Below are 26,741 nucleotides of genomic sequence, written 5' to 3' on the forward strand. Positions count from 1 at the left end.
AGTAGGCACGTGGGCACGTGCAGTAGGCACGTGGGCACGTGCAGTAGGCACGTGGGCACGTGCAGTAGGCACGTGGGCACGTGCAGTAGGCACGTGGGCACGTGCAGTAGGCACGTGGGCACGTGCAGTAGGCACGTGGGCACGTGCAGTAGGCACGTGGGCACGTGCAGTAGGCACGTGCAGTAGTAGGGGCATAGTTTCAGAGAACAGCTAGAAAGGCTTCTCTCCGCCAGAAAGGACTTTGTGTTCTTACACTGTGAAGTATGTGGGGCAGAAAAAGCCTAATCTCTTTAGCCTTTTGACCAGAAAGGAAAGGATCCTGCTGTGTTCACCTGATCTGGAAGCAGATCTCCAGCCCAGCCCTCCAGTGATCTGGCTGGCTCAGAAAATTGTGGCTCTCCCTTTCCTGCACCCCATGGCCATTTCTTAGGCTCTAGACATCACTTTTAACGGTCCTGATAGGACCCTGACCAGTACCTAAATAGTCCATGGCCCACAGGGCTCAAAGCCAAGGCCTGAGTGTGTTGCTTGGTCTGGCTGCATTTTTGAGACAGCTGAGTCAGAGAATTAGAGTCAGGTGAGAGCAGTCAGTAAAGCAGGGCGAGTGCTGCAGAAGCTTGGGGGCAAAAGCGCACAGAAGCCACAGAGATACTCTACAAAGGAAGCAGAATGGTGTAAAGCCCCCAAGCTCTGCACTCCAAACTTTCTGCCTATGAGTTCTCGTCCCGGTGACTTTGAGCAACTTATCCCCTACACGTTTTCTTCCTCAGTAAAATAAAAGTAGTAATACAGTATTTATTTAATTGCCCCCAAAATACCAAAATGAACAGTCCAAACTCATAGTAAGTGCTCAATAAATGTTAGCTTATTTCATAACAGTAGTTGCCATTTATTGTGTACTTACTATAGGCCAGGTGTCATAATTTTATATTGAGCTCAAAAACCATGTTCTTTTTTTCTTCTTTTTTTAAAATTAATTTTACTGGTACAATTTAGATATTAACAATCACATTCATCAAATGGAATTTCTACATGTACATGAAATCCCTTGATTCCTCTTTTGCTCTCATCCCCCTACCCTTCCTTCAATGCCCTGCCATTTACGAAAGGTTTGTTTCCATTTTTTTCTTCTTTTCTCGTTTTTTTCCCTTTTTCCTTCCTTTTGTGGCCCCGCCTTCACAGTTTCCCTTTCCTTTTGAACAGTTTCTTCCTATTTCATATTATCTATTAGACATTTTTGTCCTTATTTACTCTTTTGGTTTCTTACACCAGAGAGACACTGTGATATTTACACATGTGTGTCCAATCAAAAACCATGTTCTACCATTACACTATCTTCAGGCTATTGGAAGACTAGGATACATGAATGAGACAGGTCAAGGGGTCTCAGAAGGAAAGGTTGTTAGTAAAGATCCAAGACTAATACGTATTAGTAATTTCCTTGAAAATTAGGTCAAATAAAGAAGACTGTTAGGAGACACAACCATAGGTAGATTGAGATCAAATAATAGTAGATTAAGGGATAAGCTTTGAAGGAATGGAGTTATCTTTTAAATTTGAAATGGAGACTTCAAATAACAAAATATCTGAAAAGGCTTGTTATCTGTCCTGGTTTCAGAGAGACTTACCCGAACTATGAGTACAAACTTCAAGGAAACATCTTTTGGCCCGATATATATATATATATATACATACATACATACATACATACATACACACATACATGAATACATATATAAAGACCCACTCCCTTCCCCAAAGAAGAAGAAGACAGATTTTTCTTTGAGAAAACAACAACAAAATGCTGTTAGGCCCATTATGGCAAATATCTTGTGCTACATTTTTTTTTTTTTTTTTTTGGTACTGGGGATCGAACTCGGGTCCTTGCACTTGCAAGGCAGGTGGCGGAACCACTGAGCTAAATCCCCAGCCCTCTTGTGCTACATTTTTAAGGAGTGTAGTCATGAGCAATATGAAGCCTTTGCTAACAGTTTATAAACTTTTCTATCAACATCTTCCTCTTGAACAGAAAAACCTCCTTATCCCCTAATCATACTATTTAGTAAACAATACATCTTAAATTTATCTCCTACCAAAATTCTAGCATTGGTCTATTGAATAGCCATAAATGTGAAGTGAAAATTTACTCTCCTTTTGTTTTAAACTACATTGTTTTATTAATAAATCAGACATCTTCATCTGTACAAAACATTTGTAAGTGCTGGAAGTTATCACACTTAAGTACTTCAAAATATTAAATTCTCAATAATGAGACAATGACAACTAGATAGGGTTTCATCTTGTATACTACCAATTTTCTGAACTCTCAAAAAAGAACTAAACTAATACAACTGTGTCCAAAACCCAAGTGTGCTCAAAAATCAAGTGTGCTTTGGGAAACAGGGAGTTAAAAATCTTTTGGAAGTTAACTTGGTATTAGAGTATGAAAAGCCTCTGTTGCTCTAGTTCTAAGGAAATGCTCTCCTTTTTCTAATAAAGCTTTTGGCAGAAGACAAACTCTGTACACAATAAACAAGGTATGTATAGGAAATAATTACTGCAATTCATTAATTCTCCACTAAGTTATTCATTTGGACATATAACGGAAACTTTATGAATGTGGAATGTGCTTCAAAATGCTGATCTGTTAAAATTCCATAAAACAAGCTTCTAAATGCAAGTCATTTGGGCCAGCTACAAGTAAATAACTGAAGCAGCATTTCCAGAGAGAGTAGGGCAAAGGACAGAACAAACTACAAATCAGCAGGAGAGGAACAAAACACAGAGCATGTTAATAATTCACCGTAGTTACTGCTTTTAAAGTAGCAACACAACTGTCATCTCTTTACATTTATGTGTGTTTTCATTATCTCTACCCTGTCTGAAGTGTTTACTGTACACTGATGCAGGTAGAAAATCAAAGGCAACAGGGTCTTTGTCATAAGTTAGACCAGGAATTTTAATGTGCAAATTTAGATTTTGTTATTTTGCTTTCTGTGTCTCTGCATTATAATATCTTAAAGGAAAAATATAGAAATTAATTTATTAAATATTAGTAAGCATTCATAGTGTATGTTTCCATTATGTACTGTGCTTGTATGCTTGCTTCCTGAGTACTGTACTGACTGTGAATTCCTAAAGAGCAAAATTAGAACTTCAGAGGAAATAAAAAATAACCAAGAGGCACCCTGTCGTCCTGTGAAAAACACTGGACTTAATCAGAAATGTGAGTCTCAGGCCTAGTTTTCTCTTATATAGCTGTCCAAACTTAATCAGGTTATTTAACCTCTCTTTACTCCTATAATGTGGATGTGAATACCTAACCTATCCTGTTTTACAACATGGTTATATAAATAAACTGGGCTAATGTATGTCGAAGAACATTACAAATTAACTCACCTGAAATTGCAATAAATTACTCTTTTAATACTCCTATCAAACAACCTGGCATTACTAATACATAGTATTTCCAGCCCTTGAACATACTAACTTTCTGGGTGATTGAGCATGAAATCAAATCGGATTTGTCTCAGAGTCACTTTTCCAAAGGCATGTAATCATTTTAGTATTCTGGATTGTTTCTCTTAATAAGGCCCGTGTTTGAACACATTCTAGTGGAGAGTCCCTGCTGCCAGTAGTGAGGCTGTGTCTATATTAACTCACATGATGAGGTTAATGTATATAGTATGTCCCAAGAGATTTTTCAGGCATTACAGAGACTTTCATGCATTACTAACACTTGCTTTTCCTTTATTCCCCCCAAGGTTGACACAGAATTACCAAAAAGTTCATGAGAAACAAAAGATGTTTCAAAGTAGCCTTTTTAATTACCAGTGATCACTGACTGAATCCTTGTGTCCCTGTTTGTGAAAAGACATTATGGAAGAAGGGGGCCTGGCTCAAGAAATCTGTGAGCATCTGCCTCTGGCTGCCTAGAGAAGAGACTCAAATGCTCTCAGATCATGAAAAGGGCCTGAGCTCATCTCAGAAAAGAGATGTTTGTAATTGTCAGTGGAGATTAGATAGATAGTAGATTCTTTTTATATTTTGGGGATTATAAATATATAAAGTATTTTATTATCATAAATAATCATAAAATCTCTATTGGATGACATTCTAGCTAAAGGGAAAACAATGTCTGTCTTAGTAGGAGGTCCTAATTTATTGTTGTACTTAGATCTACTGACCATCTGAGGGAGTTAGACATTAACAGCTGTATCTCTAGTTGATCTTTGCATATTTTAATCCAAATATGGTAAAGGGCAGGGCTACAGAAGTTGGTGTCCATATAATAAACAAAGCTCAGAACTTGTAATAGAAAGTTTTAAAAAGACCTCACTCAAGGGAACTCTGTACTTTGCACTTTGGTTAAATTCTCACTTAGATTTAAATTCCTAAACCTTTCTTAGGAAATTAAGCTTCTTTTGATCTTCTCTCTTCTGAATTGCAGAAATCAGATAAAACTCCCTGGTAAAATGACTGAAAAACCTATTAAAAAGATTGCTATCTTTGGAGGAACGCACGGGAATGAGCTAACAGGAGTATTTCTAGTTAAGCACTGGCTACAGGATGGCGCTGAAATTCAGAGAACAGGACTGGAAGTAAAACCATTTATTAGCAATCCAAGAGCAGTGAAGAAGTGTCTGAGATATATCGACTGTGACCTGAATCGTGTTTTTGACCTTGAAAATCTTGGGTAAGACTACTTTTTATGTTGTGTGTGTGCTTGCCTGTGTGCAAAGTGGTAGGTGCGAGAGAAAGAACACATATGTGTGTATGATAAATACCTATGTTCACACATGGAATGGATATAGGGAGTAAGAGCACTTTCACTTTTAATCGTGTTGAATCATAATTGTGAGTTATGCAGTTACCAAAACTAGGTATTCACATGGTCTTTTATAAACTTGTTAACATACTACCTGTCACTTAACAGATTTATCTTTTTACATGTATTCTATACAGACTGAAATAATAAAAAAGGTTTTTATTTTTAAATCATATCTTTAAAGATTTAATAAATCTTTGTATTAAATTAGTGTTTGGCCACTGTGATTGTGTACATATGTATTAACTTTCTAGGAAATCACTATGTTTTCATTTGACTAGGCTTATGATAGTACATAAAGTTCTAGTTGAGGAAAATGTAATGTTTCAATTACTATTGGTTGAATGAAAGAGTCAATAAGTATCCACTGCCAGAAAACATCAGACCACTCTGTGTGTGGTAATGGTGATGATACCATTACCATAAATGAGGATAATGAGAGCTAAAGACACTTCCCTTGAACTTTTTGACTTTGAACTGCAGCTGATTTATAAGACAGTTGGAATAATCATACTATTCTGGTTGGGCCCTTACTAATTTTTTTGCCCTTGTTTATATCATAATAGTGACCACTGTAAATGCCTCTAAGTTTATCTTTTACCACTTCTTTTACCTAAAATTATTATCAAACATCTGTTCTTTTCACTGTACCAGGTACTATGGGAATACAAGGCTGTGTACAAGATGCTTTTTACCTTCAGTGAGTTGGTAGACCACTGCCTAGGATATCAGATACTCACAGGAACATCTAACTGTGCAGCTTTATGTACTTTTTTCTGATAAATACTAATTTGAGTTAGAAAACTCCTTAGGTTTAGTCTCATCACAGAACAAAAGATGAATACTACTTTGTTTTTTGGTACCGGGGATTGAACTCAGGACCTTGTGCTTGCGAGGCAGATGCCGGAACCACTGAGCTAAATCCCCAGCCCAAATACTACTTTTAATATAGATATGCTCATTTAATGGAATAAATTTTTCAAGACAATTTAAAGTAGTAATGCTTGTGTATCAAATAACAATTTTACTAGCATAAATTTTAATTTATGAAATACTTTATCATAACGGAGATTATGTGTCAACACAATAACATTTATGAACCTAAAATAACTACTAACTTGTATATTACAAGTATGAATATGTTGAAAATAACTCTTTCAATCATCAGATTAACTTCCCAAATAAATTCATACTGTGCTTCCTACTCTGAACACTATTCAGAGGCTAGACAGTTCTCTCTTAGGGTAGTTATGAAAATTTATAAGAGATTAATTAATTCATCCTATTCTTCCTCTCCTAAATTTATTCATTTCCTGTGTTTTTTGTCATAGTGATGACACTATTACCCATCAAAGTCCTTGTAGAAATCATCTTAGGGCCAGGGATTTAGCTCAGTGGTGCCTCCACCTGCCTCACAAGCACAAGGTCCCTAGTTTGATCCCTGGTACAAAAAAAAAAAAAAAGAAATCATCTTAGAACCTTTCCAGGTCTTCATTCCCCCATGTCCTCCCAATATTTGCAATAACTGCAAACTCAGTCTTCGTCCCCCTGTTCACTACGTTAATTTGTTTCTTCTGGGGATATTCGTGCACCCAGTCTTATTATAGTCCTTCCTACCATAGTTTCTCTATATGATAACCATAGGGATCATCCTAACATGCAAATCACATGCCTTTCTCCTGCTGAAAACTCTTTTCAAATTTCCGGTCCAGAATAGATCTAAGCAAATTAGCATAGCTGATAGTGCCTTTCAGGTTCTTGACCTGTCTATTCTTTCCCTGGGATCTTTCAGTGAGATTTGGCCTCCAGGCACAGAAACTGTGTCCATTATTTTTCAAAACTCCAAGCCTTCATTCTGAGCAGCTAGGTGGGTAGTGGTGCCATTACCTAAAAAGGGTAGAATGGTGTAGAAACAGATAGAATTAGGGTCACACTCATATTTCATAAATTAACTCGTAAATATATATACTTATATATATATGGTTGCATATAATAGAAACCCAAGAATAAATAAAAGCTTTTTGTTCATAAATAGTAAGTCCAAAGGTAGGCAGTCCAGGCCTGATGCAGTGGCTCCTTCTGTCTCTCCACTATACGGTTCCTCACATGCACCTTGTTGTCTTCATGGCTTTTTGTCTCATAGTTACAAAATGGCTGCTCCACCATCTCAATTCTGTTCCAAGAAGGGAAAATTCAGGTACAAACTGTAGGCCCCTTGAAGATACTAACAAAAATAGCCAGGGAATAAAAATGGGTGAAATTATAGGAAAATACATTTTCATGGCTTAATGAAGGAAAATAAACTTAAACCATTATCATGTATAGCAAGAAAAAATGTATCCTAATCATTGCAGGAAGTGAGAAGAGGGAGGAAAGAGAATCATTTGAGTATACAATAAAACTATTAACCCATGAGCCCTCTCTAAAAAAAAATACATATATGTCTGTACTGCAACATTTTGTATTTTTTGAAGATTTGCAGACTCTCATCTGTAAACCTTGTCCCTGGACCACTGGCAGCTCCTAGCCCTCAATTAAAAATCCTAATTAAGATGATGGGAGTGCCTAAGTTTGACTATTTTTGTGGAGTAAAACACGCTACGGTGAAAGGGACAAGGGCAAGGTGGATTTAATGGCCCAGCCCAGGGATGGCGAGCCTATGGTACATGTGTTATTGTGTTTTTCTTTTAAGACAAAAGATGTTAATGTGTGTGTTGTTTTTTCTAAGCTAAAACTTCAATGTTTAGATTTAATTGCAGTGGTGACACGATGCAATAAATAAGTGGATTTGGGGTTGGAGTTTGGCACTTGATCTCTAAAAGATTCACTATCACTGGCCTATCCCCTTAATAAGTAACAAGTATGCTGTAACTACTCAGAAATTATTTGCAAAATTAATGGACAAATTTTGTTCAAGGTTGAAGTCAAAAGATAAATTTTGTTTGAAATATTCTACCTATGACAAGTACCATAAGACAACTTATTTTGCACACGTCAATGCAACATTTGTTATATAGAATCAAATGGAGAAAAAAATGAGATTTTTCACTTATACAGTCTTCAGACAAGATTTCATTTTCCTCACAAATTTTTTATATTAAAAGTTTGGCAACTAGTACTTTGTACACTCTGTTCTTGTAATAAATTTATGTTATCTTAGCCTCAGAAGTTGTTAATCTTTTTCTTTCTGCTAATAACAGCAAAAAGATGTCAGAGGATTTGCCATACGAAGTGAGAAGGGCTCAAGAAATAAATCATTTATTTGGTCAAAAAAATAGTGAAGATTCCTATGACATTATTTTTGACCTTCATAATACTACTTCTAATATGGGGTGCACTCTTATTCTTGAAGATTCCAAGAATGACTTTTTAATTCAGATGTTTCATTATATTAAGGTAATTACAATGTTATTAACTTATGAGTTAGCATAGGATCTGTACTTTTAAGTAATTATAGATATGAAACAATGGGAAAAGGGTAAGGAAAGAATGTCTAAGAGAAATGGGATCTATTCCAAAGCCAGACTGCCAGGGATTTAGCTCAGTGGTTCCACTGCCTGCCTCGCAAGCAGAAGGACCCGAGTTCGATCCCTGGTACCAAAGCAAAAAAACCAAAGCCAGAGTGAGAGGTCAGTTTGGGGACTAAACCAGAATACAGAGGCACTCTCGACATGCAGGAGAGAAGGTGGGGAAATAAGGAAAATGATAAATATAATGAATAAAAGCAAAACAATCTTTGTATCTATAAAATTATAAATTTTACCCCAGTAGCCACCAAATCATTAGCTATTTGGTAATATGAAGTAAAATTAATATCAAAAATGTAAATTTTGTGATTAAAGTATCTCAATTTCAGGAATTAGGAAGCTCAAGAAATTGTCATTTGATGTTGATGGTAAAAAAAGACTGGCTCTCTTTAGGTCTGCTCTTGTTGCTATTTGATTCAGATACCCCAACACACATTTAATCTTTGGCGTATACTTCAAATAGATAATCATTTTAAGGCTCAGAAATCTGTAAGATGAAAAATTCAGCAGTCCAATACCTATAGCTAAAGAATACTTGTTTTAAAAAGAATAACAATCAAGCAAAAACACAAATAGTGAATTGTGTGTTAATTCTATGTAATAGATGATCTTCCTTCCTGACAGCTAGTATGGTTTAGTAGGAAAAGTTTGACTCACATAGCCCAGAGAACCTGATTTTTAAATCCTGACTTTCTCACTCACAAACCTTGGACAAAATGCTCAACTCAGAGCTTAGCCTCTTTCATTTTATAAAATTGGCAAAATAATAGCACTTATGCCAAATGACAACCAAAAACTTTCAATGAGATAAAGTCATTAAAGTGTTTAACCTAATACCTAGCCTCAATAGAGTTTTTAACAATAACTAGAGAGTGGTTCTAGTGGAAGATCACAATGCAACTGTTCTTTGTTGCTCACTGAAGAGAGGCTGAATGCTTTGGTTGTGAGACAGTAGCTTGGCTGATAGTTGTAAAAACCAGGAGTTCTGACTCAAATTCTCATTCAAATAAGCAGAAGGAGGGGAACTCACCCAGGATATTTAGAGAGCTGGACCACAGGAGTAGAAATAGAATTCCTAAAGAGACCAATACTAAGCTAAATAATAATTATAACCAATGATAAAAACAAAAATAACCAAATCTATTCAGGAGGAAAATGTATTTCATGTTGTTTGGTCATGGTTCTGGAGCTTTGTTGAATGTACATTTTGCCCAGAAACCTACATGTAATTCAACTTTAAATTCATTTGTGTGTTTTCAAAGCTGTAATAACATCAAATTTTATAGCATGTTTCATAAAGCCATCTGACTAATCTTAGATGATGAAGTACAGCATATTGAAGGCACTGCTGACTCTGTAGTAGAAAAGAGAACAAAATGTCATCTTTACATAATAAAAAAGATGTTTTAAATTCTTTTCAGACTTCTTTGGCCCCATTGCCCTGCTATGTTTACCTTATTGAACATCCTTCCCTCAAATATGCAACCACTCGTTCTATTGCCAAGTATCCTGTGGGTAAGTTGTATTTGCTATTGTTGTGAATGAATAAAATATATCGTAGCTGAAACTTTGAGAAATTTTTTTTTGGTACCAGGGATCAAACTCAGGTCCTTGTGCTTGTGAGGCAGGCGGCAGAACCACTGAGCTAAATCCCCAGCCGAGTAAATTATTTTTAAAGAACATTTATAGATATCTTGCATATGATTAAAATTCATAACTGTCAGGTAATAAGAAAATTTGCCTCAGGCAGGCTCCAATCCTAATTTTCTCAATTTCCCTGAGCAGCTATATAGTTTTGTTTTGTTTTATTTCTCTTGCTGTTATATTTGGCCCATCAAATTGGTCTGGCAGATTCTTCTCATTCCTAAGACCCAAGTGAAATATCACCTTTAATGAAACCCCACTCTACATAATTAATTACTCCAAAAATGTATGCATTCAATAGTTATTCATTCTGTGTCTACTATAACACTCTGCTAGGTGCTGGGGATATGATAATGAACACAGCACACCATCTTTCCTCAAAGAGCTTAATATCTAATGAGAAGATATACAAGTAACCAGGTAATTACTGCATAGAGCGATAAATGGCCATAGTGGGTGTAATTCCATTCTCTTTCCTAAGAGACCTAATATCATAATTAATTATTTGCAGACTACACTAAAAATAAAATTGTTATTACAACTTAAAATCTTTTTTGTTAGATCTCAGATGTTAGAACTCAGATGGTCTAACCAAGTAATTTAAGAGCAAGTTAGCACATAAAATTAAATTTTTAAAAAGTATCCTGGTTATTCAAGCATTGATACTTTTGATGCATAGTTAAGAGAATTAATCATGTACAATTAGAGAAAGATAAATATTCAATTATAGATACATAACTGAAATAAACCAAAGCCTTAATAATATGAGATAGGGTTAAACGATATAGCTCAATGGTAGAGCATTTGCCTAGTATGAGTGAGGTCCTTGGTTCAATCCCTAGCACCATCAGATAAAAATAATAATAATAATATGAGATAGAGATCATAGTTCACTTTCACACCAAATAAAAGGCTTCTAAACTTTAAAATATCGATCTTGGCCTGTGATATTTATGGGCAATGATGTTCTTAGCTAGACCAACTAGCTGTTCACATGTTTGACCCTTAAATATAGAGTTAAATGTTTAAAAAACATTTCAATATGAGGGAGTATTAAGTTTTTAAATAATTAGAAATATTAGTATTCCTTCCAACTTTGCTATATTATTTGGAATACTTTCATTTCATAAGTCATTTTAAAACACTGAAAATTGAGATGCATTCTTTCTGAATTGACATTTTATAATTCACTAGACTAACACCCCTAAAAACTTGCTTAAACTACTAACCACCTACAAGGACCACCTTTGTGTCCTATTGTTAATGTGGCTGAAATGTGACAGGATCTTTCTGGGTGAACTTTATTCCAGAAAGATGCAGTTTGCTGTAGCCAGCCTCATGATCATTGCCATCTCCCTCTTTTTCTCTTTTTCATGCACATGGAAGGGTGGCTTGACACAGCCTTCCCCTAACCTTCCCAGATAAGCTGTGGTGTCACTTGAAATTCAATAAAGTTATCTTTGACCATTGTTCCTTCAGCTCCACTTCTGACAATGCCATAGCCATGTCCTACAAATTTAAATATCCTGCTCTGATAGAGGATCTTGTGACAGAGTTAATTTTTCATTTTGTATATATGGCCACTCAACTTGTTTTTCTCCTCAGGAAAAAAATAAACTTTAATAACTGCCTTTTCTGGGTGAAGCCACCACTCCTCCATAGCTTCTCCCTTTCCATGTAGGAATAACCAACCACACCCTTCCAGCTCCCTCAAAGACAGAAATATGTAGAATACTTTTGGGTTCAGGTAACCCAAAAAGGCTTAAGCAATAATACAGATCTGTTATTTTATGTAACAGTTTACCAACATCATGAGGGCCCGGATTCTTTTTATCTTTCTGTTTTAGCATTTTTAACATGTCATCAGTTGTCCCTAAGTGACACAAGATGTCCACTATAGTTCCAAATATCATATGTTAATGTGAAAATCTAGCAAGAAAAAGGACTCTGAAGAACTCCCCTGTAGATCTTTCATTCTGACAGAACTGGGCCACAGATCCATTCTTCGATCAGTCATTAAGATTTTAAAATTACAATGTGTGACTTAAACTATCCTATCTTTACTCTTGAACTGAAGAAAAGTTCATTTACCTTGAAGATTGTATACCCAACCAAAGTTTTGATTCTATTAGAAGGGTAGAAGGTGGAATAAATTTGTGGTAAGCAAACAATGTATTCTACAATACATAGAGTGACACATCCATGACCACAATGTTTTGCACATTTGTACAAATCATTTATGCACAGGTACGTACCTTACCCATACTTGTGATACCATACACTTAAATAAATGTTTATACATATGCACAAGAAAGCAAGCACAACAAATGTTTTTAAAAGATAAAAAGACATATAAAGGTTCTGCTTTATATTTTACCTAAATTGTGAATCAGATATTTTCCTTGATGCTAAATGATGCTACTTTTTAAATAACTTTTAATAATAACATTCTAGACCTTGATATGTTAAAATGCTTAATTTCACAGTATTTTCAAATACTTATACAAATATGACTACCCCCCTTTCTGTACCTAGGTATAGAAGTTGGCCCCCAGCCTCAAGGTGTTTTGAGAGCTGATATTTTGGATCAAATGAGAAAAATGATTAAACATGCTCTTGATTTTATACATCAGTTCAATCAAGGTAAGTAGTGGATGGGAGTTATTTCCTTAATTGTGAGTATGTACATGTATGTGTGTAAAAACATATTCACTATTTAATTGTGTGTATGTATAAAACAAGCACTAAACACTGAAATAGCTACTTGAATCCTGGTCAAATTTGTCATGTTCACAATCTTAGATGCTTTTTAAAACTTTTATGCACTCCAGGAATTCCTCAATATCAAGAATAGATACATTCAAGAAACGCAGTTGCCAAATAAAGCCCCCAAATCAAATCCTTACTTTCCTATTAATTTCCATTCAAATGACTCTGGGGCAATCTCATTTTCATTATATCAGAAGGATACCTGATTAGATTGATCACAACACCTTAGCCCAAGTGATACAATCAGCAATAACAATAATATAAAGTATAGCTTAGAAAATAGCAATTTGTGGTAGTTATTAATCTATCACCTTTAACCATGTGAATTAGATCAAAATCGAGGACCAGCCCAAAATATGTTTATAATGAACAGACTCTTCAATATAGCAACTTTACCCTTTGGGATGGTGACTTAGAAGAGGTTGGGGAGGAAGGGATAGATAGGTAGAAGGATAGGGAGAGGTTAGAAGTGAGGCCAGAGGACAAAAGAAGATCACACGAACTCAGGGAACTGTTGGAGACAAGAAGAAAAGACAGAATGAAAGAACAAAGATAAGAACAGAACAACCTATCAGCAATAGGGAAGCTAGAAACTGTATTCACTTTCCTTTGAAACTAATGACAATCCAGAGAAGGAAACAGCGAGAAGAAAAGAGAAAGAAGAAATCCGAATTAGGGCAGAAACAGGAACAAAAAGGGAGATGAAGAACAATGTGGGAGAGTGACAGAGTGAGAGAGAGAAAGAAAAAGCAGAAAAAAATTGAAAAGAGGAGAAAAAAACAAAAATTAAAACTGAGAGAAAAAAAATTTTGAAAATAAAAAATAAAAATGAAGGGCCTCCTTCAGGGTACATCTCTGCTGTCACAATAGACAAGGTGGGCCACAGTATGCCGGTCTAAGTCAATGAGTCTCAGCAAGCCTGCAGCAGACCCTTCAGATTCAGGCTGATTTCTGGCTGCAAGGCCCAAGTTGAGTTCCCTGACTTCCTGCAGGGTTGAACTCTGCAAGGTTCTACTGCAGGTTCCAGCTGCTCTTCCCCTGAAGATAATCCAGGTTCCGATGGGAGGTGATGATCCCTCCAGCTTACCAATTACGATGGTCTAGTGTGCCTTTATTGCAGAGATTCTCTTTGCTTTTCCAGTGGGCTTCAGTTTTCATCAAGGAGCCTGAGAGAGGCCCTCTTTCTGTTGTCCACTTCTGCTCTATCTTCTGAAGCTCAGGACAATGGCCTTTATGACCCCCTGTGCCTCTAGGGTGTGGATCCGGGTACAGGCACAACCAGGGGGGTGGGAGCACCCGTGGGGCTCCACTCCTCACTGGTCTGCCCCTGGCTGGGAGCTTAACTTCCATTCTAAAGAGCAAAGGAAGACTAGGAAATGCAAATGTCCAATAAAACTCAGAAAGATGTTCAATATCACAAGTAATCAGAGAAATGCAAATTAAAATGAGAAACCATTTTCCTCCATTATATTCAGAAAATATTAAAATCTAATAATATTAAATTTTAGTGAAAAAAATATAGGAAAATGGGATAGTCTTATTCCCTGCTAGTGAACAAATAAATTTGTAAAGACACTTTCAAGGATAATTTTATAGTATCTACTTCTCAAAATACACAAATCTTATAACCTGGCAATTCCACATCTCAAAGAAACTTATGCCCACCCAATATGTTGTATATAAGGGTGATCACTTCAACTTTGTTTGTAACATCAAAAAAATGGGAAAAGACTCAGATGTCCAGTTGTAAAGAGTTAAATAAACTAACAAAAGAATCTTCAAAACATATTGTTAACTAAAAGAAAACAAATTGCACATCAAAACATACAGTACACCACTGCCTTCCTTGCAAGTGCAAGGTCCTGAGTTTGATCCCCGGTACCAAAAAACAAAACAAAACAAAAAAAATACAGTACATGAATTTGCTTTAAAATAATAATAAGTGCTCGCTTCAGCCCCACATACGCTAAAGTAATAATAATCACTTACTAGAATACTTAAAACACACCAAACTGATAACAGTGATTACAGAGGAGGATAAGAATAAACCAAGTTAATTTTGTTTTGATTATATTCAACAAGAATAATACATTCATGTATTATTTATGTAATTAACAATTAATTAAATGGAAACTGATGAAAATGAGTTTGACACTGTATATACATCTGCTCATGAATAAGTGAGTAAATCTAAAATGTACTAAAAATTAAAGTCTATTAATTATAATAAAAGTTTATTTTAAATTTGAAAAAAATAGTTAAAATGAAATTCAAGAGACATCCTATGTAAATAATGATTCCCATAGACAATTTCAGAATTGTTTAGAAATGAGCAATGTGGCTAGTGTGCAGTTCAGTGTTGGTGGGGAGAATAATTCCTTAGCCTCAGGTTGTACACACAGGAACTTCTTTTGTGCTAGGGAATTCTTTGGTTCCACAGTCATTAAACCAGAGAATCAGCTGGTCACTGCCTTTGTCTGAAGACAGGTTCTACACTGTCTAAAAGAACTGGTGTTTGGAAGGTCACAAAATATTCACAAGAAATCCTTGAATACTAAGTGTGGAACTACAATATGGTAAGAAATGATGCACTCAGTTATAAGGTCACAAATCCATGGAAACAGTTTACAAATCATGATCCATGGATTCCTACTACCGGGGTAGAGAGTGGTATTTCCAGTACAGCTCTTTTTTTATTATTCCTTGAGGGGATTTTTAAATCTTTTATTTTACTTATACATGTTGCAGTTTGTCTAGTTTACAGTCGTCCTGGGGAATGGTTACATGTTACAGCATGTTTCTTTCTCTTTTTCATCCCCTTCCCCTCCCCCCCCAGTTCCCCTATCCTATTTTTCGTTCTTGTTGATATTATTTGTCTTATCTCATGTTATGGCATATAATATTTACATTAACTAGGGTTATTAGGTTCCTGTACATGGCATATCTTTATTCTCCTTATTTCTCCTACCCTTTCTCCTCACCCCTCACCCTTGTTCCCTTGGACCCCTTCCCTATGAGACCATCCCCTTGTCCCTTTCTATCCATCCTTTATCATTTTCTTAGTTTGTCCTTTGCCTCACTCAAATGAGAGACGCCATATGGTATTTAAGCTTGGGTGTCTAGTTTATTTTCCTCAACACTGTATTTTCCAGCTGCATCCACTTCCTACAAAATGTCTCAAATTTCTCGCTCTTTATAGCCAAGTAGTATTCTATTATATATAGATACCACATTTTCTTTTTTTATCCATATGAGAATATATTTATATTATTTCTATATGCATATATATATATATTCTTTTTTTTTCATGGTACATCCCTCCCCTTTTTTTCCCATCCCCCCTCCCCTCAAGCTCCTTCCACTCCCTATGTACAAAAGTTGTGTTTCCATTTTTTCCTTCTATTTTCACTTTTTTTCTTGTCCCTTCCTTCCTTTCTCCCTCCCGCCTCCCTTGTTCCTCTTTCCATTTGAACATTTTCTTCGCACTTACCAATATCTATTATATATTTTAGTCCTTTTTTCCGCTTTCAGTTCCTCACTCCAGAGAAACAATGCAATATTTAAACATCCATTCTGATTTATTTCACTTAAGAGTAGATACTACCTTTTCTTTATCCAATCATTTGTCGATGGGTATACTAGCTACTTCCAGGAGTTAGCTATTACAAGTTGTGTTGCTATAAACACTGGTATGCATGTATCGCTGTAGTATGATGATTTAAGCTCTTTGGGAAAGATACCTAGCAGGGGAATAGCTGGGTCTTATGGAATTTCTAATTTCAGTTTGAGAAATCTCCACAGTGATTTCCATAATGGTTATCCAGTACACCTCATTTTCCATCTTTGCATCAATCAGGGAGTTCTTCCCTACCCCTTGAATCTGGCTTGGCCATATGACTTATTTTTGTGCCACAGAAGAGCTTTAGGGAAAAAAAAAACTTGCACACTGAGACTTGGTTTTTTGTGGCTCTTGGAAACCATGTGCAGCCATTATGGGAATGAGTCCACGCTAATCTGCTAGATAATGAAAGGCCATAAGATAGAAAGCTCAGACACCTCCCTCCAGTAGTCCTGCAGCTCCAACTGTCAAATGCCAGATGTGAGAATGAGGCCACCTCAGCTCACCCAGCCTCCAGCTGATCTGACAGCTCACTCCAAATACAAGCTCAAAGCAGTCAGAAATCAACAAAGCCAGTCCAAACCAGAGAAACTGTCAAACAATGCAGAATCATGAGCTACATTAAGGGCTGGTTGTTTTAAGCTGTTAAGTTCTGGGGTAATATGCTATGCAGCAAAAACTAGCTGATCGTAAGTGATTACTCAGCATGATTACTCGGTCTCCCTCATCCTGTCTCTGCTCTAAGGGCAAAGGAAGACTTCCCTTTGAGTTGAGAGAAGGTCTGGTATATATGTAAACTACTCCTTTCCCATGTCTCTGGGTACTGAGTTGTTTGATATTGCCATGTCTTTGAAAGTTGGACTCCACTGCTGGCAGATAGCCTGCATTGCTCAGGAGCTGTTCAAGTGTTTAAAGCACATAGTTAAAAGAAAGGGACACTAGACTGAAATCACCTAACTTTCAGGAAGTCCTCCTGAACACATATGTTCTAAAAGTCAGAATTGGAAGGGTGCTCCAAGATTAGCTAATCCAAAACCTTCACTTGACAGAAATGAAAGCAGTTGATCCCTGGTACCAAAAAAGGAAGAAAGAAAAGAAAAGGAAGGAAGGAAGGAAGGAGAGAGAGAGAGGCAAGCAAGCCTCTAGAAGTTAAGTGTCTTGCTCAAAATGACACAATTAGGGAAAATAAAAAGATGATACAACTAGAAGAGAGCCCAGGAGCCCTGATTCATGGTCATGGCTCTTTTTCTCTCACACTGGCCTTTTAAAGCTCTCTTCCATCCCTGTCTCTCCATCAGTGTATTTGTGGAAAGTATGGTATGAGTAATAATTCAAGAACATCTTTTGGCTTTCTGTTGTTTATGAACATCCTTAACTAAACTTGATTTGTCCTCTTTATAATTGTCTTCATTTCTGTTGTTCTTTTTCCTTCTTTAAAGTATTAACTTTTTTTAGTTGCTCTTGCAATATATTATTTCATCATAGGAAAAGAATTTCCTCCCTGTGCTATTGAGGCCTATAAAATAATGGAGAAAGTTGATTTTCCCAGGAATGAAAATGGAGAAATTGCTGCTATTATCCATCCTAACCTTCAGGTAACTTCTGCTATTTCTTTAAAATATTGAAAATCATAATGTTCCACCTTTGAGTTGAGTTTGATCACACAGCATTTTACGTACATTATGTAATTTTGATGTTCCCCAAAACACTACAATGTAGGGAAGTATATTAAGCAGCTTTCTGTTACTATAACAAAATATCTGAGGCAATTAATTTACAAAGAGAAAAGGGCAATTTAGCTCACAGTTATGGAGATTCCAGTCCAAGATCAAGTGGTCGAATTGCTTTGGCTTCTGGTGTGGACACCGGATGGCAGTGGTGGGGAGATTGTGGTGGAGCAACTCCCCACATTAGCATCCAGAAAGCAGAGAGCAACATCAGAGACTGGGGCCCCAAATCCTCTTCAAAGGCACGTTCTCAGTGACATAAGGAGCTCTCACAAGGTCCCACCTACTAAAGGTCCACAGCACCTTCCAGTAGCACCACAAGGGGACCAAACCTTGAGCACATGGGCCTTTGGAGGACATTAGCCATATTCAAACTATAGCAAAATACATTCAGACCTTTGCTCAATAATCTGTGATCACTCTGGGGATATATCAGTGACCATAGTTTACAGTCTCATGGAATTTGTAGTCTAGATTAGTGGTGGTGAACTTACGGCATTCATGCCACAGCAGGCACGCAAAGCCCTGTCACCACGTGAACTAAGTCACCCCAGTAACTGAGCATTGGATAAGAGTTGTTTTTTCTAAACTAAAACATCATATTCAGGTTTAATTGCAGTGTTGGCACTTTGCAATAAATAAGTGGATTTTGAGTTGTACTTTGGGCACTTGAAAAGTTTTGCCATCGCTGGTCTATGTATACTAAAGTCTAAACGACAGTCTAGGAATGAAGAGAGCCAGATGGTGTAACAGAATAATGAGGTGGCAGAAAGGTAATCAGACAAGGAGTTTTCAAAAAGTGAAAGTCTGCCCAAGTGCAGTGAGTGATAATTATTATATCTGTTTTAATATAAGAAAGTGGAGGCTCAGAAATTTACAGCTGTTCTATAGCCACATAGGTATCCATGACAGATCCAGAACTGATACTCTTTGCAACAGGGACATTGCTGCTACCTCCCTGTGATCAACACCTTGACTTGGAATGCCTCATCTCTAGTTCCATACACACATGGTCCATCTAAAGCTGCCCTGTGGAGAGCCCATCCCACCTCCCTTTACCTCCCTCTTGCTTTCGCCCTCCCACACCCCACCTCTGTCCCATGTTCCCATCAAGGAGCAATGCTGCTTGGTGTAGCTCAGAGCTGTGCATTGAGGGAGGAGCTGTATTTCTGAATCCTCAGATTCCTAACTGGCAAGGTAAGTTTGAGGCTGGGGCTGAAGCTATGCTAACAAGACAGGCAGAACCTGGAGGGGAAGACTGGAAGCAGACTGAGGGTGTGTGAGAGTTAGAATTGATCACAATCATTCATTACTAAATTCATCAGTTGCGGATGCACCAGCCTCTCAAGAGCTCCCACCCCAAAGTGGCAACTTACAGGTTACAAGTGTCCTGGGTGTGTGAAGATATTAATTACCAAAGGTAGAGCATTTGACAGTAGATCAAGAGGTCCCCAGTTCACATATGGGTGCCCCCTACTCACTCCTAGTTTTGACCTTTTAAAAAGTCTCTGAATTTTAACTTCTTTAGTAAATAGCAGAGTAAACATTTCTTTTCTGGAATCAGCAAATGATGCTTTTTTATGGTGACGTTTCACCCCAGTCTTTATTAGAATCACCTGAACAGTCTATAAAATGGCTATTTCTCAGGTGCTACCTCAGGAAAAATAAATCGGAACATGTGGGATGAGGCCCAGGCCCAGTAAAATCTCTCAGATGCTTCTAGACAGCAGCTAAGACTGAGAGCTAGCTGTGCAGAGCGATCTTCTCACAGTCCTGGCCTTCTGCGTCATTGTTACCACCTCTGGCTTTGCTAGGAGCTATCCCTGGCATTGTCAGTCATGCCTGGAGTTCCACCCTGCCACTGTATGTATTCTGGAACCATCTAGGGGTGGGACCTGGGAATTGGGATTTTTTAAATGCTCCCCGGGTAGTTTTCATATGGCCTGAGTTTGAGAAGCACTGATTTTGTAAGATTGTTTTGGGCTCCAGGAATTCAGGGAGAAAATTCCCTAAGTAATTCCAATGAGCATCCCTGATGAAGAACCACCACCCTTAGAACAAAATCTAGACTGGGGACCAGGTCCCTGCCAGTGACTCTGGCTCCAGGGCCACTGTGCTCACTGCTCACCCCTGCGCTGCACTGATACTGCTAGTCTTGCTGTTTCTCAAACTCTCTGTTTGTTCCAGCCCCAGGGAATTTGCCTTTGTTTTCACTGCGGCTGACTTCTCACCTTTCTATTTCCAGCTTCCCTGCTGTCATCTCAGAGACAGCTAACTCTAATCACTCCATCTAACTGGAGTCCTTTGTTATCCTCTGCTATATTTTTCTGTTTATTTCTTTTATAGCACTTAATACAGTTTAAAATGGGCTGATTTATATATTTATATATGTTTATATATAATTTATTTAATTAGTATATATAATTTACTTAACTAGTGGGGTAGCTCCGTGAGGGACCTTGCCTATCTTAAACCTCAGGGCTGAGAACAGGCTTAGTAGTTATTTAAAATACTGAGATAATCAACCAATCAATCTCTCCTGTGGAATATTGAGCAACTCCTAACTGTCTATCAAATCCAAACTATCTTTCCTGAACTTCCAGGACCTACTACCCAACTTGTTGGTTACTAATCTCATTAATCTCATGCCTCAGCCTCCCCAAGATTATTTTTATACTCCTAAAATTTTTAAAATCTCAAGTATTTTAGCCTTAAATGTCTTATACTTGACATTTTTGTCATATACAGTACTTTCTTCCTTTCTCGCTCCTAGTCTTTATCTTTCCCTTAAAATGCTGCCTAAGGCTCTTTTTGGTTTCCTCCTGGATACCATTAAGCCACAAAGCCAGATTTGATCCACTAGTCTGTATTTGTGGGCAAGATGCTTTATTAAGTTGCAAGTTTGAGTGACTATTAGAGTCATTAAACAGAGATTTGAAATGGATCAGTGGTTTTCAACCATGATTACTCAAGTCAATTGAGATCAGATTATCTCAGAGTGGACTCCTGGCACTGTTATTTTTTTAAAAGCTTTCTAAGTAATGTGTGGTCAAGGTTGAAAGCCCCACACTAGGAAACTTACCACATCTCCTCTTCTCTGAGGTCTGAGAATGTGTAGGGGGTACTCATGATGGGGAATGGACATCTTAGATATCACAATCTTCATTCCTCCTTTTTCCCTTGCCTTTTCCAGCCATAAATCTCTTAACTCTCCCAAGAGCCCTTCCTTCCTCCTTCACTTGTTATTATTGATTAACCCAATCAAGGTTTAAATACTGGGGTTCTGAAGAGAGTCAGAGAACGATGGCAGGAACATCCTACAGAAACAGGTTGCAAATTTTGCTCTAACTTGGTTGGTGTTGATCACATCAAACTCCTGGGTGACACTGACGCTGATGGGAAATGTTAGAAATTCAGGACCTCAGGCTGCACCTGATCTATAGGATGAGAATCTGCATTTTAACAAAATCCCCAAATGATCTGCAAGTACACTCATGTTGGAGAAGAACTGTTTTAGGGATTCCACGGTGGGACAACCCTGGTGTTCAAAAGCTAAAAGGGCCACATTGCTGGTTTGGAACCTTTCAGATAACACAGTTGTTATCTTAATGTGGGGCACATTTTGAACATATCTATCTTATTTTAGACTTTTCTCAAGGCCACCCACCTCTCCAGTTCCAATTGGAATAGAATTTCCTTGTATGCAAGTACATTGTGACTCATTTTTACATCCCCAGCAATAGACTGTCTCACATACAGAAGGCTCTGAATAGATATTTCCTAAATTTTACTGAACAAAATTTCGCTTCCACTGGCAGGAAGTAAAATATGCACTTAACTCAGCATAAATTTAGTTTTGCCTTTTAATATTATGAATCTCTTTGGCAGCATTCAAGGCAAACTTGATATTGAAACAAACTTTAATCATATGTCTCAACCATAAAAATTAAAAGCCAACCTTAGCCAACCTTATCAAAAAAAGGAAAGAAAAGGCCCAAATCCATGCAATTAGGAATGAAATTACAACAGACCAAGCAGAAATCCAGAGGATCATCAATACCTACTTTGAGAACCTATATACCAATAAGATGGAAATCACAGAAGAAATGGACAGATTCCTAGACACGTATGAATTACCAAAGTTGAATGGAGAAGACCTAAAAATTCTAAACAACGCAATATCAATCAATGAAATTGAAAATGTAATTAAAAACTTACTAAGAAAAGCCCAGATCCTGATGGCTTCACTGCTGAATTCTACAAGACATTTAGAGAGAAATTACTGCCACTACTGTTTAAACTCTTCAGTGAAATTGAAAGGGAAGCAATTCATTCCTGGAAGCAAGCATCACCTTGATCCCAAAGCAGAGAGAGACCCAACTGAAAAAGAACTATAGGCCAATCTCACTAATGAACATAGATGCAAAAATCCTTAATAAGATTCTGGCAAAAAGAATGCAGAAGATCATCAAGATCATACACCCTGACCAAGTGGGATTCACCCCAGGGATGCAGGGATGGTTCAACATGTGCAAATCAATCAATGTTATACACTATATCAATAGAGCCAAGAACAAAAACCATATGATCATCTCAATAAATGCAGAAAAAGCATTTGACAAAATCCAACCCGAATTTATGTTAAAAACCCTACAAAAATTGGAATAGACAGTCTACCTCAATCTGATAAAAGCCGTCTATGAAAAACCGACAGCCACTATCATACTAAATGGCCAAAAACTGAACTCCTTCACATCAAAATCAGGAACAAGACAAGGATGTCCACTATCACCACTCTTGTTCAATATAGTTTTGGAAATATTAGCCACGGCAATTGGTCAAGAGAAAGAAAGAAAAGGAATAAAGATAGGAAACAAAGAAGTCAAATTGTCATTATTGGCAGATGATATGATACTCTATATAGAAAGCCTCAAGAACTCCACCAAAAGTCTTCTAGACTTAATAACCAAATTCAGTAGAGTAGCTGGATACAAGGTCAACACACGAAAATCAATAGCTTTTCTCTACACGAACAATAGACTCACTGAGAGAAATAGGGCAAACAATTCCTTTCACAATAGCATCCAAAAACCTGCAATACCTAGGAATCAATGTAACAAAAGAAATCAAAGACCTCTTCTCTGAAAACTATAGCACTCTGAAAAGAGAGATTGAAGATGATATCAAAAGTGAAATTCTTAATAGTGCTGCCAAAATTAATAATACAATCTCATTGTGGTCAGGTCACTCACTTGTCTCTCAATGCATCCTTCAACTATCTCTTTTAATGCTATTTATTGTTAGTTGCTTAGGGTCCGATGTAAAACTTTTTAAAGCAGGAGAAAAACCAAGTGTAATTTTTTCTTATTGTAACTGTCTCCTAAAAGGATCAAGACTGGAAACCATTACACCCTGGGGACCCTGTGTTTGTGACTCTTGACGGAAAGACTATTCTATTGGGTGGAGACTGCACCGTGTACCCAGTGTTTGTGAATGAGGTCGCGTATTATGAAAAGAAAGAAGCTTTCGCAAAGACAACTAAACTCACACTCAATGCAAAGAGCATTCGTTCCTCTTTCCACTAGAAATCCTTGCTAGTGCAACAATTATAATAGGGTATCTTGAAAAACTCTACAAGTCTGTACCTCCACCCCCATGCCTGACACGGTAGGCATCCAGACCAGTTTCTTTAAAAAGAGAATAAATGAATGAATCTCTTTTAAAGGTATTATATTTTATGTATGTAGTTTATTCAGAAAAGTGTGCTTCCTGTTTCTATATAGCTTTTAGACATGACATTTTGATAGTTTAACATTCTAAACAGACTTCACACTCAACATATAAAATTAAATTATATATTATATGCAAAGTAATTAACTTGAAATGTATGTTTTCAAGTAATATATAAGTGCTAGAAACTAATGGTACAGACTTGTTATTTTTTTGAATTTTCTATTTGAATTAATGACAATATATTAAGTATCCAGTCTATTAACTTTCTCAATAGTTGTGATATCTGTAGGAGATTTTAAAATGTTATTTTGCAGGCAAAATGTGAAAAAGAAATGAGGGCTAATTTTAAAGTTGCATATGAATACATCCAAAAACTCTGATGTTTCACACACCCCTTGAGAAGCTACCTATTCTCAACATGGACAATCTGCAAGAAGCAAACTCTTTGCAGCTGTCACTTCATATTTTGAAAGAACATTCTCGCCTCCTGTGATTCTTCTCCTTGCAGGACCTGTGGCCAAACACTGCGTGCCTCCTTCTCCAACCTCGCTAGGGTGACTCCCTCCTCTCTCAGGCCACAACAGCTGAATAAGAAGCATTTTTATCCCACAGTCTGGACCCCAAGAAACCCATGTTTATGGCTTCAAATCACTTGGGCCAGGGATTTAGCTCAGTGGTTTTGCCGCCTGCTGCACAAGCACAAGGACCTGAGTTCAATCCCCGGTACCAAAAAAAAAAAAAAAAAAAAACTCCACTAACATTACCTGGAACATACACACACAAACATTCTCATTCTCCCAGAGTAAACTCCACTAAAGCAATTTCACTCTATTTTTAATGTTTTATAAGACACAATTAAACATTTTTTAAATTTTTCAGCATTTAAAGTGTACTCTATAAAAATAAACTCTCTACTTTCTGAATGTTGTAGTAAACATCTGATTTGTTCAACAGCTTTCATATGTACGTTTTACCATGCTCCCTTCTCCCACTGTGAGGATTCCATTTTATTTTATTTCAGAGTCCAGCTTCCTTCCCTAGATCAGTTTTTCCAAATGTAAGTTTTGGCAAGGACGCTCAGTTCTTCCCTTAAATTTTAATTCATCAAAAAATTAAAATTTTTTGAAAAATATGTAATGTGAATTTAGGTCACAGTGATATCAGGTTTTTTATTACTTCTATCAAGTCTAATTTTTCACTGGCTTAATCTTCATAAAATCTTTAGTGTTTCTAATTAGATGTGATTTTTTAAAATCTGTAACACATCTCTGTGTGGTTTTAGCCACTTTCAGTTTTGTTTTGATTATTTCTAACAATCTACACACTCGGTTCTCTCATTTATAAAATGAGGATGATCATAATAATAGTGCTTCACTTGTGGGGTCATTGTGAGGATTAAGCAGCCTAATGTACGTAAGCACTTAGCTCAGTGCCTGGTACAGAGTTTGTACTTAATACATTATTCAAGTTCAACCTAGCACAAAAGCCCCTTTATGATCCACCCCTTCCTCCCCCATTCTCTCCAGACACATCCCCCTTCCCTTTCTCTCTGTTCCCATGCCCTTCCCACTGATTTATTCTTCTATGCCTTTATCCAGACTGAGTCTTGCCCTAGAATTTTCTCACCTTCATTCGTCTCCCCCATCCCAGACCTTCCTCTAGCTAATTCCTGTGTTTCCTTCAAAATGTAACGCAGCTGTCATGTACTTCTTGGTCTCCCTTTACCTGACTTGGTTGCCCCTTTGCCCTCCTTGCCCTCTATCCCATCTTGAGGACATTAACAGCATCTTTTTTGGCGTCTGCAATCTAATAAGTGCCCAATAAAGTTTAGTTGAATAAATGAGTGTGCTCAGGCATCCTTTCTCTATGGAAATGTCTTCACATTCCACCTACGTCTTCTTTCTCTGTCACCAAGTGTTCTCCCTATGACTCCCAAGTGAATTCACTCCATTCTACACTTTTCAACCTATCGTGGTATCTCAAAGGAGAGTAGGGAAGATATATTTTTGTAGCGCTGCACTGGATCCCTTCCTCTTTGCAGAACGTTGCTGTTATTGTCAAAGAGGCAGCCTGGTGCAGTAATAAAAGTGGTATCTTTTGATACCAGTCTAACTAAACTTCAGAGAACCTAGATCCTAGGCAAGAAAAGAGCATTGTGACTTTTGCCTGTCATTTGTCTCCAAGTCTCAGCTTCCCTGTCTGGGATGTAGTACCAAACCTACAAAATAGTGTAATATTAAAGAGAGAGTTTCATAGTGCAGAAAGTAATTTTTCACATTATCAAGAGCCATAAAAATATTCAAGTCCATTGACATAAGGGTCCCAGTACCAGGAATATATCTGACAGGAGGGGTTTACATTCTTTTTCTACCAGCCTACTCAGAATATTCTCATGGATGACACATTCCTAGATTATGTACTAAAACCTATTCAAGCTAAGGATGTGATTGGTATAAAATTTATTTGCTACCAACAAGCCACATCCCAGTGAAGGAAGGCATTATGGGATTCATTTGAATTAAATGAACAAGTCAGTATTTCACTTATTAATGAATGGATTGTAAATTCCACAGCCCATCATGACAAAGCAATGTCCTGGGATTCCAGGTAAGAACTGCTACCCTTATGAAATATTTTAATCAAATGAAAAATATACATATGAGTTGGGCTGGTGAGTAACAAGGATACTAACAATATCACCCCTTTCAGATCCATTCTTTCATTGCTTCTTCATGAAAATCCTGTGAGGTAGGCTGGAGGGATTTATATCTCCTGGTCTCCAGGTGGAGCCATGTGTTTATATTCATGAAAAATAAATTGAGAGCCAGCAGGACCTGGATAGAGCACTGCCTGGGCGTCACCCTGAACCACTAATATTATCTGGCTCCAAGTCC

General features: G+C 37.2%; 1 protein-coding gene across 7 annotated transcripts in view; it reads left to right on the forward strand.

Moving 5' to 3' along the window:
• Positions 1-4,298: 4,298 nt before the first annotated feature.
• Aspa (aspartoacylase) overlaps positions 4,299-26,741 on the forward strand; it is a 34,397-nt gene continuing 11,954 nt past the window's right edge. For 2 of the 7 annotated variants that reach the window (XM_087191643.1, XM_087191641.1), the window contains exons 1-5: positions 4,299-4,696; positions 8,029-8,224; positions 9,777-9,870; positions 12,535-12,642; positions 17,843-17,982. In XM_087191643.1, coding sequence (XP_087047769.1) covers positions 4,476-4,696; positions 8,029-8,224; positions 9,777-9,870; positions 12,535-12,642; positions 17,843-17,982 — 759 coding nt within the window. In that variant the 5' untranslated portion in view covers positions 4,299-4,475. The other 5 variants (XM_087191642.1, XM_004857211.4, XM_087191644.1 and 2 more) reach the window with 5 other exon arrangements.

This window comes from Heterocephalus glaber, unplaced genomic scaffold (assembly GCF_053883595.1).
Source record: "Heterocephalus glaber isolate CG9 unplaced genomic scaffold, H.glaber_assembly_v1.0 deba00001564, whole genome shotgun sequence".
Taxonomy (NCBI): domain Eukaryota; kingdom Metazoa; phylum Chordata; class Mammalia; order Rodentia; family Bathyergidae; genus Heterocephalus; species Heterocephalus glaber.